A 14,908-nucleotide genomic window follows, 5' to 3' on the forward strand; every position below is an offset into this window, starting at 1 on the left:
TGTCCAGCCGATATGGCTTGAGGAGAAAATACATCCACAACTTCTGGAGCACTTACTGTGTGCCGAGGGCTTTAACTAGATTAAAAGTATTCCTGCTTTACAGATAAGAAAACTGAGGCTTGGAAGAATAAATGTCATGCCTGCGGCCACACAGCGAATAAGTGACAGAGTCATAATTCAAACCCAGGTTTTTCTTTTTCTATTTGCTACGCGATACCCAATTCAGCTTTGCATTCTGAACACCTAACCCATCGCCCATAGCTGGGGAAATAACTATTGCATGTCGATGAATAAATGAGTGGCTCACAGTGAATTAGTCTGTGAAACAAAAGCTGAAGAAAAGGCTACAGATGAAGGGAACTCTTAATGAAACTCTAGTCAAACATTAAATATGCTATTGAACTGAATTTTTGTCTCAGACACCTAGAACCAAACCTATGTGTGTCTTAAATATTGGACGCTAAACCAGGATACCACAGAGGTCCCCAGACTGACACAGGCTGGTGATTCTTTAACCCTGAGCCCCAGGAAATTTGCAAAGTGATGTGCTGAACTTCACAGTGGACTTAGAGTCTAGTGGGCCGGCCCTTTGGGGTCTCCTCCCTGAACCAGTGAGTAGTAGGTGTGGGGAACCTGAGGCCGTGGAAGCACAGAGGGCCTGGCTTTTCTTACTTTGGAACTAACTCAGCTCTGTGTTCGGTCTCATCCAGTCCCATACTTGTGTCCTCTGAGATCTTGTCTCAGCTCTTCTGCCTCACATCCCAGACTTATGAGCTCCCAATTAATCCTCCACTGGACAGTCATTAATTATAGTGTTTGCTTTTTGTCATTTAAAGGGGAAAAATGAGGGTTTTGTTGTAAAATGCCTTTCTGTTGTCTTTTCACACTGAACTGTGAACTTGTTGTTCCCACTCAATGAGGCATCAAAATGGGGCCATTAATTTACAATTGTATATAAAAGAGTTTCTGGGCTGTTTTCTCTTTAGTGTCACCAAAAGAAAAAGTACCCAGCCCTTACTGCTTGGACAAGGGGCTCTCTTTCCTTGTTTAAAAGGCAGATGGGCTCTTTTCACAGATTCCTACGCCTCCAACTCCTAGGGTGCTCCTGGGACCCTCTCAGGTGGCAAAGTGGCCACTGGCCTCTTGGTATTCCTTGAATACTCCACTCTACCACAGGGCCTTTGCACTTACTGCTCTTTCTGCCTGGGAAGCTCTTCCCCCATACTCTTAAGACTCCTCCCTCACTTCGTTCAGACTTGTGCTCAAATGTTTTCTCCTCCTTAAGTCCCCTGAGAGATGAGACTTTTTTTTAAAACATCACTGTATCCCCAGTAACTAGAACAATGTCTGGCACACAGTAGGACTCAATAAATCTTTGATGAATGAGTGAATGAATGTTAAGTTTCCTGCTGAATCCAGAGCTCAGCCTTCTGTTCTTCCATCCCTGTCCCTCCAGCTCTCCTCCTTAAAAGCACATCTCCTCCCTCTACTCTGCACCTGATGACGTGGATTATATGTGGTCTTTCTTTGTTTTTCAAGGGGAAGGGTTTCAGTAAGGCGAGTTAAACAGCAGTTTATGATGCTGGAGAACACCTTGGTTCCCTCATCTCTGCTGTGTGACCTAGGGCAAGTGACTTGGTCACTCTGATCCACAGTTTTACTACCTCTGAAAAAAGAGTTATAATGCCTCCTATCCCAGGACTGGGGGATGTGTAAGTGGTAGCTGATCATGGATGAAATGAAGAGTAGGGAAAGAAGTAAAGGTGCTGTCTCAGCACAGGTTTGGGCAGAAGGAGCCCACTGTTGAAGTGTGTGGCCCTTTGTCCCAGGGTGATCACCTCGAGTACATAGGAGAACAGTTGAATGGGAGCTTCACTGGTAGCCTGACTCTGGTGGATTAGAGCGGCATTTCCCAAAGAGTGGCACTGGAGACGATCACAGATGATACACAAAACACATTCTGTTTTTAATTGCCATGAATTTTTTATGGGCACTAGAAAAATATTGCTTTTCCATTTATGGCACTGATATGGAGTTTCCCTTTCAAAGGAATTTATTTGTGTGAAAGAATGAGCCAATTTAAAGAAAAATATTAAGTAAATAAATTGTATGTGCAGCATACAGACATGAGAGACATCATGATGGTGATTCGCAAATGGCTGCCATTCAGGAACCCTTGTTAAACGGGTGCTTGAGTAGGTGCCTGGACCCAAACTCCAGCTACCCAAATGCAAGGCAGCTGGTGACCAGTGGATTTGTTGTTTGGGGTTCATGAGGCTGAGAGGTGAAGTAACAGACAGCACATCCGTAGAGCTGGATTTGACATGGAGCCAGTGATCACAGAATCCCTGTGCCAATTCCATCTCCCAAAGCCAGCCCTCCGGGACGTCCTGAGGGCCTCTGATCAGAGGCTAGGTTGGTGCCGATAATGATGGATGATGATGATTGATGGCAGTGATGACGACAGTGATTGATGACGATGGTACTGGAAATGACTGTGATGATAAAGATGGTGATGATGACGGTGATGATGATATAAAGAAAAATAAATAGTGCTGAGTACTTATTAAGCATCTAGGCCTCAGACTCTGGATCAAAATTTTTCAAAGCCCACAACCTGAGGTAGCTCTCGACTAGTGCTTTTTTGGAGGCCCTGTTATGTGGTGACCAGGAACACGAGCCCCAGAACGCTGGCTGGGGTCGCAGCCTGCCGCACCCTGAATGGCACCTGGGCATATCGTCCCGTCCCTTGATTTTCACATCTCTGAAGCGGCTGTAATAATTCCTGTCACGTATGGCTCATATGTAAATTAATCCAGGAAATGTATCTACATGGCCTGAGATGTGGCAGGTGCTCAGTCGGTTCTTCCCACCTCTGCTGCCACCTTCCCTCTACTCCAGGTCACTGTCCTCATCAGGAAATTCAAACATTGTCATTTGTACCCAGTCCCACTTCAGATCTGCCATCCTGCTGTCCTTCCAGGTTCCCTCTCAGTGTTCACTGATGGGACTCTCTTCTTTGGACCAGTGTTTGGAGCAGCTCCTTGCAGGACTAGCCCCTTATCAGACGAGACTGATGGGACTGGCCCCAGGCAGGCACCCAGCTTCCTGTTTTTCTCTCTCCCAACAACTGACGTTTCTAAAAAGTGAGAAAGTAGAAAGGGAAAAATAAGCAACTAAGGACCTAGATGTACCATTAGGATGCCCAAAGTGAGCGGCTTTGCAGCACAGATTCCTAAAAAAGTGAACCCCAGTGGGAAGCAGCAGGTCAGGCACTGGGTCGGAGCATGGCAGGACTGTCCCCCCATGTCTCAGGCACTCGATCTCTAGGGCCACCACTCAGAGAACAGGAGGAACAGGCAGGCCCCGAGCCTGAGAGAGCTGCGTGGTTAGAACCAACAGTGCCAGGCCCTTGCTCTTTGCACTTAACCTTCACAACCACCTGATGGGGGAATATTGTTTCCTCACCTGAGAGGTGAAGTGACTTGCTGGTGTTACCCAAGTAAGTGGCGAAGCTGGGATTTGAACTCCTTCCCCTGACTCCGGCCTACTTTGAACACTGCTCCTTCACATTTTCCATCTGTAGGTCCTCTTGGAGTCCTCCCTGCCCACCTACCTCTAAAAGAGAATTTCTTTCCCTGATTCTTTTTTGAGTTTCTTGGGTGTATTTTCCCACTGTGGGAAATGGAGAGAGGAGGGTCAGGCTCTGGGCTAGGTGCACTAAGATGCAGAGGGGTGTGGGGCAGCAACCCCCACTGCTGTTTGTCCAAGCCCTGTATCCACTGTCCAGATATTAAGCTTAGTGGATTGTACTCTGGTTAGGTGATCCCGATAAGGCCTTAGGACTCCGACAACATGGAAGTTTCCTTTCCTGCGACAACCCCTATCAGATACAGTGGCCTTTCGAAATCTTGTCGTGAGAAGAATGTTAGGACTACATCTACACTCAGTGAAGAGCTCCGTGGTTGATTAACCATGTCTGCCATGGACATGGAATAGAAAGGGGGATATGCGCCATTTCTGTCCTCAGCTGACACCTCAGTCCGTAGTAGACTCCCCTAATGGGTTTCAATCTTCTTTTGAGGATGTGGCCCCTCCCTCAGACAGAAAAAGGGAACCTAGGAGGGGGGCCCTGGGCCTGCAGAGGAGATGCTCTGGCTTCTCACTGAACCTCCCTTTCTTGGGTTTTGATTTTAGGTAAAAGTGTCATGTTAAACAGTACAGCTGGACGGCAGAGACCTGGTGGGGTCTGTAGGCCTGGTTTCAACTGGACAATGAGGGATTAGGAAGAGGAGAGGCCATCTCCCACCCCCATCAGGGACTAGAAGTGGGGATGGGTTAAATTCCAGCAAGAGCTGATGTTGCAATCCTCAGCCTGAAGGCATTCTGAACCAGCACTCCTTCTTCTTCAAGGTCTTTTTACTTAAGGCCTTCAACCGATTGGATGAGGCCCGCCCACCTTATGAGTAGCAGTCCACTTTACTCAAAATCCACTGACATAAATGTTAGTCACATGTGAAAAATACCTTCACAGCAACACTTGGACTAGTGTTTAACCAAGCAGCTGGGCACCACAGCCTAGCCCAGGTGACACGTAAGGCTAGCCATCACAGACACCCTTCAATGAGTCTCTCCCCAAGTGCACCACTCACCCACTGTGCAGGCGGGGCGGCGCAGTGCATTAAACAACTCTGGTCAGGGAGTGTTCTTTTTTATTCTAACTGCTTGAAGAAGAATGGTTCCATTTGAAATGCGCCCCTAATTCTTCTTGTACCTTGGTTATTTATAACAAAAGAAAGGAGGACCAGAATTCAGCTACAAATTCAGGATGCTGTTTTGTTTTCCTCAATTTAATTTGTATAGTGACCTTCTGTTTATGGCAAGTGCTACTGACTTTCCCTTTATGTGTTTAGATACATGTGTTTTTCAAAACTGAAATGAGTCCATTAAAAGTTAATTAAGTAACAGTGCAGATGGTGTGTGGATACAGCTATGCTCATAAAGGTGACATACAATCGACCCAAGTCTGGGAAACCCCATCTTAGCTAAGAAAAGGCAGGGCTTCCAGGCGCAGCCAGCCTCCCCACAGGAAGACTCTCCCTGCATGGCCAGCCTGGGAGCAGGTTGGCATGATTAAGGAGAAGGCTGGTTTCCTTCTGAGAAAGGAGGAGAAAGACTGGAGTGTTCCCAGGGCTTGCAAATGCTGAGCAAGAGGGGACATCTGTCCTCAGGGAGCATGGTTAAGTGCATGGATGCTGGAGCCAGGCTGCCTGGGGTCAAATCCTGGCTCTGCTGCTTGTGGCTGCTGGACCTTGAGAAGGTATTTAACTTCTCTGGACCTCTGTTTCCTCATCTGTAAAATGAGTTTATAAAGGTACCTACTTCACAGGGTAGTATAAGGATTAAATGAATGAAGGTGCTTAGAACTGTGCCAGTGCCTAAGTGGTGTCATTTAAGACTGTCACTGTAGCTAGGAGAGAGTGACAAGGACAGTGGCAGTTCTAACACAGGGCTCTAAGTGCTGTGATGAGGGAAGCGCAGTGTGGTAACACACAGGGAAGCAGAGCAGGCTGGTTACTTGGAGAAACTCCTAGAAGCTGATACCTGGGAGATCAGTAAGAGCCAGCAGAAGAGGAGAGAGAGAAGGCTCTGCATAAAGGGAACAGCAGATGCACGGGCTCAGAGGCGAGCGACGGTTTAGTCTGTTCTTGCGACTGCAAGTAAGGCTACGGCAGAGGATGTGACAGGGTGTGTCCCAAGGTGAGGGAGGCCGGAAGCAGAGGCACACAAAAGGTTTCTGGGCCTTGTTAGCAACAATGGGCTCCAGAAGGACAGGACTGCGATGACCTTAACAGCACTCCGTGCTTGAAGCAGCAGCCCCAGCCTGGTAAGCCCACGACAGCTGCATGGTAATGAACAAATGCTTTCCTCTCTGCCTGATGGGTGACCTGGAGGTCCCATGGGACCACTCCAGCTGAATGAGGGAGTCCAAGGCTCAGAATCTCTGCAGAGATCTTCGGGCATATCTCTGCACATCTTGACTGCTTGAAGGATCTGAAATCTTACTTCTGTCTGCAGGTGACCTGGTGTCCCGAGCAATGCATCACCTGCAGCCCCTCAATGCCAAGCACCACGGCAACGGCACCCCCCTGCACCACAAGCAGGGGGCGCTCTACTGGGAGCCGGAGGCCCTGTACACCCTTTGCTATTTCATGCACTGCCCACAGATGGAATGGGAAAATCCCAACGTGGAGCCTTCCAAAGTCAACCTCCAGGTGGAAAGGTAAGACTTGCCTTGGCCTTAGACAGCCTAGGAGAGGAGCCTCCCCTCTGGCCAGCAGTGCTTTGTGGTGGGTGGTGCAGCCTCCAGGGTGGCACAGGGGTAGGGGAGGGGAAGGATGCTGGGAGTCAGAACTGCCCAGTTCTCAGATACTCGCTGGAGGGTCCCGATGGGAACCTTGTCCTCAAGGGGTATCTGAGACCCGACTGGGGTCTTTGAAATGGGTATGCATAGGGCTGGCCTAGTTCAGGACAAAGCCTGGTTCAGAAGGGTGGGTGTGCAGAGGAGTAAGGAAGGTCCTCTGCAGTGCGGTTGGCTCCCTTGCAAAGGTAGGGCTGGGGCATGCCCCTCCTTGGGCGGGCGGTGCGGTGTCTTATCTTCATTTCCTCCGGGCTGCCCTGGGGACTTTCAGAGGGAGCCATAAACATCTGCTCAGCTGAAGTGGGCCTCCCCAGTGGGCAAGAGACCACCTGCCTGAGGGGAAGCAAAATACTCATGGGAGAGGAAGAAGAGAGGAAGCTCCCTCCGACCGGCTTCCCTTGCTCCCCAGCGCCGTCCCTCTGCTTCCCCACACCTCGATTCCCCACCTGCAAACAAGCAGCTGAACTAAGCGGTTCCCAGGCTCCCTTCAATCTGGAGAACCCCAGGATTCTCTCAGGATGGTTTCACTCTGTCAGAGGAGGCTGTCTGGAGGTGTCCCTCTTCCTCTAAGAACAGGTCCAAGGAATTCATCTCCCCGCAGGGGCTCACAGATCAGCCCCTCCTCCACACAGGACTGTTTAATTCAACTACTGCAGTGGTGACCCCTCGTTACCAAAACAGAGGCCAAGAGGGCTGGCTCTGTGATCCATGCTGCAGGGTTCAAATCCCAGGTTTTCCAATTAAAAGTGGGAAGAGGTGGTGGCCTGGGGCGGGGGGCTTCTTCATCTGCAGAATAAGGCTACTAAGAGTAAAGCCTGCAAGGGCTGTTTTAAGAGTGAATGAAGTGAACATTGCCCAGTACATAGTAAGTGCTCAGTTGATGTCCACATTTACTATTGTTGTGCGGTAGATATTATCGGCATATGGCTGAACAGCTCCCAGTTTGGGTTCATTGCAGTTTGCTTTTTCTCTGTTAAATGATTCCAAGTGGTTTTGAAATGCTCCTCGGCTGCTCAGTTTCTGCCAAGATGGAGTGGGGCTTACTTGGGCTCCTTCACAAAACCACGTCTCTTTGATTTCGATTAAGGGAAGAGAGTGGGGCATGGGCTAGACAGAAGTAGCTTTTTTATTTTTTAAAGAATCCCAAGTTAGCAACAATTTCTTTCCAGTCTGGAGTTAGCTTAATCAGGGAATTGTGCAGGTCTACTGTTACCTAGAATCAGTGCCAAACATGCCCCAAATGGAGAGGGTAAGTGCCTCTGGTCCATAGGCAAAAAATAATCTCAGGCAGACACACCAAGACTTTGCTTTCTATGAGTGTGAATCCAGAGAGGTGACAGGATAGAAGCCAGGGACCTCAGCCAGTGGGGCATCTGGCTCTTCAGCCCCCCTCCCAGTAGCCTGGTCAGCAGAGCGGCTTCTCTGACTCACCTCCTGTCTCTGTGTAGATGACCCCCCTCTCCATCTCCAGCCAGATGTGTCCTCTGAGCTCTAGAGCCTTCTCATCCCACTCAGCTCCCCGGTTTCCCCTGCCAAGTCTCAGGCTCTCAGCTGAGCGCTCTCTGCAATTTGTAATTATATGTGTGTCTCTGCTTTATTGTCTTTAAGCTTCATGAGGGCAGGGAACACATCTATTTTGGATGCCAATCCACACCTAATGCCAGGCTCAACGTCTGGTGCATAGGAAGGAGTCAATAATAGAATGAAAGAGGGAGCAAATCTGTTGATGCAAATGCCTGCGGAACATTTCCGTCCGGAGTGCTCACGACGATCTAAAAGTAAAGCCATCATCTTTCCCCAAAACCCAGCTGCTCCTCCTTCCTCCCCCACCTCTAAGAATGGCATCATCATCATCAACTTGGCCACTCGAGTCAGAAAACTGGGGCTTGTCCTTCGTCTCCCTCACTCCCTCCTACAGCCACCCAGTCAGTGGGTCTTACTGACTCTTCCTCTGTGACGTCTTCCATTTCTCTCTTCCTTGCTCCCCAGACTGCTGCTGCTGCGTGGCTCTGGACCCCCTTCCCTCTTCTTCTCTTACTGTGTTTGGTTTCTAAATCGCCTCCCAGGATGGGAGGCTTAATATCCCCTGACCAGCTCCATCCTCACACTCACCAGACTGAAACTCCTAAAATATAAATCTCATCACGTAACGGACCCAATGCAGTTGCATGACTCCTTTTATATTTTCTATCACTCAATTTCTATCTTCCCTTCTGGAATCCAGTTCAGGATTCAGAGGGTAGTTGGAGCAGCTGTAAGTCTAGGGAGACCATCTAAGGATTCCAGACTTCTGGGACAGAAGAGGCATGAGGTACAAGGGAGATCAAAGAGAACGGGTCCCAGAATTTGCTGGACTCATTTACCTCTGTCTTTCCATTCTTCCTTGCTTGAATTTGCAGGGATGAGCACAAAACACAAAGTGGAACTTGTAATGTTTTGAGTTGTGTTCACGTTCCTGGAAAGAGTTTGGATTTGGGGGTCAGACTGACGTTTGAATTTGGATCCCAGCTCTGCCTCTCCTCGCTGAGACCTTGAACAAGTCCCTTCATGTCACTGAACCTCTTTTCCTCAACTGAAAAGTGAGGAAAAGATCAGCCTCATGGGACTGGTGTAAGGAATAAATTGTAGATTAAGAAATCTACAATTTCATTTCTCTATCCCTTCCTTCCCAGAGGGGCAGCTACTTAGATATTGTAGCTAAGACATCCAGGGCCACACACACCCCAAAAAGTAGCTGATATTATCATCCTATTTATTTATTTGTTTGTATATTTGGTTGGCTGGTTGGTTTTGGCTCTAAAATGCTATTACTGTGACCTCTACGGAAGCCTGTATGTGATTCCTTCTAGACAAAAGCTATTTGTATTCTGATGACACAGGCATTGCCATTTAGCTTCTGAAAACACACGTGAAAGGGTTTCAGAGGAGAGTGGGCTTCTGTTTTCAGTCAAGTGTGTTCACACCCACTCCATACCAAAGCCTCCAAATGAGAAATCTGCAGTGGGAGGTGAAACTTTAATTTGGAGTCATTTTCCTCTCTCTCTTTCTGTCTCTCCACCCGCCAACCCCCACCTCAAATCAGGCAACATTTCATTGACTCTTTTTCTCTATTCCGGCAAAGCCAAGTAGGGCCATATGCTTATTTGGTTTTCCATTAGATTGTGGTCTTCAGGAACAGACTGAATATTGTCTGCTTTTGTCCATGCCCAGCAGAAAGCCTGGGAAATAGTCGTTGACTGAAATACGGAGTGTTCTGTGCCTCAAACCATCTTTACTTGTCAGAAGAGCCCTTCTTGGCTGGAGTATTTGGAAGTAGGCCCGCATGCACCATTTTCCTCTTTCCTGTGGGCACAGCTTAGAGTTGCCGCATTTGTTTTGGAGGGTTTCATTTTTCATTGTGGGATTTGCAAGAAGCTCAGCATCAGTATGAAATTTCTGTAGTCTTAAGTTTTTCCAGAACTTTGGCTGCTATTTTTTGAGCTTCTAACATCTTTCAGATACTTCAGCTATTTTTATTTAAAAAAAAAATGCTCAATAAAATGTCAGATTTATGATGAGGCAATATTTATCTTCCAGATAGCAATGATAAATGTAAACACTTTACTTTTGATGGGAAGAGCCATATAAAGCTGCTGTTTTTAAACAGAATCCTCTGAAGTGTATGACAAGACTTTCCTCCCCTATATCATTACACCATCAGTGATTCCTAGATGTGTTTGGCCATGGATGATTTCAGTAATTTGTTACCACAAAATGAAAATACAGCAGGATAACTTGGAATATTTTGTTGCCTGAGGTAGCTGGTAATGCCTGAGAGGAGTAGAGATAGGCTTTATCCAGATGACTAGACAGTCAGGTAGTTCTACCCTCCCCCAGTTCCACTGAAAACAAGCCAGAATGTATACTAGGCAGACATCTCTCACCCCCTTTTGCAAGCAGAGCTGTACAGATGTAGTGGACTGTCTACCAGGGAAATCTGAGCCAAAGACATGAGTATATAATCACCAGTCACCGACTCTTTGAGGAAAACTATTGGGAGAAACAAAACAGTCTTAACAAACAGAAGAATTTACACTTGAAGAAACAGAGTTAATAAAGCAAACCTACAGACACTAGAATTTAATGGTACCCAAATATATCTTCCAAGACACTCACCCTACCGAAAGGTCACACCAACAGTTCCAAATGCCTTCTCATTGGCAGTATATGTGACAAGTAATACTCACATCTTTACATGGACTCCTGTGGATACACCCAGGATTATGTGAAGTTGCCAGCATGCTACTTCAACTCTTCCTTGTTCTTTCCCACGAAGGAATGTATGTCAGAATGCAGGTGGGCAGAGGTATCCTTGGTACAATCAGGACTATTAGCAGAAATGCTCAGATGCGAAAGTTGAACCTACTATGACTATTGAAAAAAGAAAAATCTCTGGGAGGCAGTATGACAGAGGGTTACCAAATCCTTTCTCCTTCCACATGAGAATTTGACCTTGGGCTAATTCTCTTGCTCTGTTCCCCTGGAGATCTGATGAAAATTGCACTATCAACTGTGTTACTAAGCAACATTGCTTATGGTCAGAGTGACCCTACGCTGGTAATTTAGATCTGGCCTGGTAGTACTATAAATACTTGATAAATATGCAGAGCTCTGGGCTTCTCTGAATTCATTGGCTCTCTTAACTGGCAATGTCCTTGTAAGCTATTTCTATGGAGCTATTACTAGAGATATTTGGGTCCATAAACCAGGGCAGTTCCGACAAGTGGATCTCATCTCCATGTACTGGAGTGTCACCTGGGCAAAAAAGTAGCTCCAGGAAAACTGGGAGAATTGCTATAAGGATTACTACCACCGAAGGGAACATTTGATGCTCTCCTGCTGGGCCAGGTGTGGCCTGTGATAGTCCCATGGGCCTAAATGTTTAGTAGGGTTTAAGAAGATTTCTGGTGGGCATTGAAGCCAAAGAATGAGGCTGTAGGACTGCACAACCTGGAAGAGCACCTGAAGTGCACCCCAGCACTGCTCCGGCAGAGACCCCACCGCCCCAGGGCTGAGCAGACACCTGGCCTCACACCTTCACACCACTGCCGCTGGGCACTGAGTATTTCCAGCAGGACCTCTGTCCCCATTACCGTGAAAGCTGAAACTCTCTACCACCATCCCTGTCAGCTCTGTGTTCCACCTATATCACACCATTTGCTTCTAGATCTTTGGAGCCTGGTTCCCATGTCTGCATCTAGCTGCAAGGGAGTCTGAAAAGGTGACTTTCCACCTTACAGAATCATGCATTCAGAATATGGGAAATTCCCCCCAAACACAGTAAGGTCATCAGTGGTTCTGGGCAGCCAAAAAAGTTGACAAAAGTCCACTAAACTCTTCTAACTTATTTTTAAAAATATAAATAATGTAAGTAAATCATCTGTACAGCTCAGTACTTCTGCCCATTATTAACCACACATCTCCCAACTGATTGGCTTATATACCGCAGATGAAAACCAAAATACTACTTCAAAATAAGGACTTCTGGAGCTAACACCTTGGGAACCTCACAAGCAAGAAGAGAGGTGGACTGTTCTTGGTATCCTAAGCAGGGACTGCCTTTTCTTAGGGGAATAATGCTACTTCCTCATCTTCCTAATGCCTATGATCATGTCTGGCACAAAAGTCCCCTAAGGTGCCCAGCCCAGTTCTAGTGGATCATAGAGAAATTCAGAGTCAATACTAAAATGTGTAGATGCATATTAGACTTGCTTTCTGCAAGGCTGTATGTGGGCTTTTGGCCTGAAATCTCAACCACCATGTTAAATGATACTAAGAGAAAAATGCATGTTGAATTCTGAATAATCAACTTAAGAAACAAAGTTTTAAAATATGATCCATTTCTAACTTGAGCATTGCTGCAATTTATTTCATCTGGCCAGACCAAAAACAACTCTAATCCCAATAGTTTTCAAACTGTAGGTTCCAGCCCATTAATGGGCCATTAAATTAATGCAGTGCAGAGACTGGCAAACTATACCCCACAGGCCAAACCTGGCCCACTGCCTGTTTTTATAAAGTTTTATTGGAACACAGCCACATTTATTTGTTTACATATTATTTATGGCTGGTGTTGCACTTTTGATTAGTTGTGTCAGAGACCAAATGGCTCACAAAGCTGATAGTACCTACTAATTGGCTCTTTCCAGAAAAAGTTTGCTGACTCCTGATGTTGTGTATTGTAACCTGCGTTTTTTAAAAACGTTAAGTAGAATCAAATTTAAATATATCAGAGTAGTTTGCATGAGGTAAGGTAATATGTTTTGTGAAACTTTTTTCCCCATTATATTAACATCACTGGAACTGATTAACTTGCCCAGCGTCATGTAGTTAAAGTTGAAAAAGTGGTGTTTGTACCACTGGAGACAGGCCCTGGTCTGTGCTCATAGTCACTGGGTTATTTTACTACCGATGTGCTATAGTTTTAAAGAAATAATGATGTTTGAAAGACTATCCCTAATCCCTAAAATTTTTTAAATAATCTTTATGAATGTTTATAGGATATAAAACTAATACACTTATTAAATAAAATGTGTAAGTACAAAAAAAAGAAGACACTTTGAATCATCCATAGTCTCTGCATTCAGGAATATGCACTCTGACTGTATAGGATATATATTCTGTGTACATATCAAAGTTTTTTGGTTGTTTCACAAAATAAGGAACATATAGTACATCTAAGTTTGATTCATGTCACTGAATAGCCTTCAAAAACATGACTTTTCATGGTTTTCAAAAGCATGATTTTCTGGACTGTTCCATCCTTGGACATTTAAACTCAGGAGGGATATGGGAACAGGTGAGTCGGTCATGTTTCATGTAGAAGATGATGAAACTGAGCCCTCAAGGGATGATGGGACTTGTCTGGAGTCCTAAGCACATTTGCAGTGGAACCCTGTGTCCCTCTGCTCCACCACCTGGCCACCTCTGTCAGTTCATCCTTCAAGACCTATTTAGGCCTCACCTCTTCCAGGACCCCATTCCTACCACCTCAGGCTGCAAAAGTGTCCGGGGCCTAGCTCAGTATGTAGCTTATAAGAAGTGCTCCATAAATGCTTCCATAACGGAACAGAGCTCTGTCCGAAATCTACATGTTCCAACTCTTGGCCCAGAAAGTAATGCTGCCAGTGTCAACTCAGGCAGCCCCCAGCTGGTTAGTGGCTCTACCATTCACATCCCCCAGGCCTCAGCTTCCTTAGCTGTGAACAGGAAGTAATGATTCGTACTTCACAGGGCTGTTTTGCTGACTAATGAACTAACTTATTTAAGTGCCACACACAATCACTGACCCACCTCAGGGGATCCGTAAATGGCAGGCCTTATTATTTACTCCCATAATCTAGATTGACCCCTTCTGAGACACTGGATTTTGATCAACACTTACTAGCAGACCCTGTTCTTCATACTTTACGTGTGTCAATAAATTCAATCCCTGCAGTGTTCCTGAGGCAGGAGTTAGCCTTAGATCTCCCCATTTTACAGATAAGGAAACTGAGATGCAATGTAGTTAAGTTGCACATTTGGGCAGCTCTGTAAGTATCAAAACATCAGATGAATACTGGGTGGCTGTAGGGAGTGGAGCTACACACTAAGGGAACAGAGTGTATACCATGCGCAGTGGGGAGGGAAGAGAACAGGAAGCAAGATCTTATTCTGGAGAGGTGTTAGATTCAGCGGCCAGCTAGACTGGAAGAAAGGTTGGGAGGCTCCCCAAGGAGTCAGGACTTTCTCCTCTAGCCAGGGAGGAACCAGAAGGGATTCTGAGACGGCAGGTAAAGAGCCCAGAACTGTGTCTGACACCCGGTGAGTTCTCTGTGGACAGAGGCATAAGGGTGCTGAAAGGAAGGTGAGGAACATTTAGAGCACCTACCATGTGCCATGTACTCTTTGGAGCCCCTCCTCTGTGCCATGGTCCCTGGGAGGCACGTTACCAATTTACTTACAATTGAATATTAACACCAACCTTGTGAGGTAGGAATGCAGTCATCTACAGATGAAATGATTAAGACTAAATGCCATTTGGAAGCTTTTTAGGTAATGCTGAGGACCTAAAAAGTTAGTTATATGTCTGGATATTTTTTATTCTGAGGCCAGAATGCTTGAGTTAATACTTGGTTCTAACACTTTTTAGCTGTGTGACCTTGAACAAGTTACTTAATCACTCTAAACCTCAGTTTTCTTATCTGTAAAATGGCTGATATGATAGACTCTACTTCAGAGGACTGTTACGAAACTATTGTGTGTTAATATACATATAAAACATTTAAGATCCAGCAAGCTTTAGACTCTTTATAGATAATGGCCATCATTATTCTCACTGTCATGGTTCTTATGACCTGAATGGATATGATAGCAGAGCTTCTCATACTTTAACGTGCAGTTGAGTCCCCTGGGATCTCATTAAAATGCAGATTCTATTCATTAGCTCTAGGGCGGAGCCTGAGATGC

The 14,908-nt window shown here is 46.1% G+C and overlaps 1 protein-coding gene across 4 annotated transcripts in view; it reads left to right on the top strand.

Moving 5' to 3' along the window:
* The window catches only part of ABTB3 (ankyrin repeat and BTB domain containing 3), a 291,411-nt gene that overhangs the window by 179,488 nt on the left and 97,015 nt on the right, over nt 1-14,908 (top strand). For all 4 annotated transcript variants that reach the window (XM_037007083.2, XM_037007082.2, XM_037007081.2 and 1 more), the window contains exon 3: nt 6,079-6,283. In XM_037007083.2, the coding sequence (XP_036862978.1) occupies nt 6,079-6,283 (205 nt within the window). The remainder of the gene's footprint in view (nt 1-6,078; nt 6,284-14,908) is intronic.

The sequence above is a fragment of the Manis javanica genome, chromosome 10 (genome assembly GCF_040802235.1).
Source record: "Manis javanica isolate MJ-LG chromosome 10, MJ_LKY, whole genome shotgun sequence".
In the NCBI taxonomy this organism is placed as follows: Eukaryota; Metazoa; Chordata; class Mammalia; order Pholidota; family Manidae; genus Manis; species Manis javanica.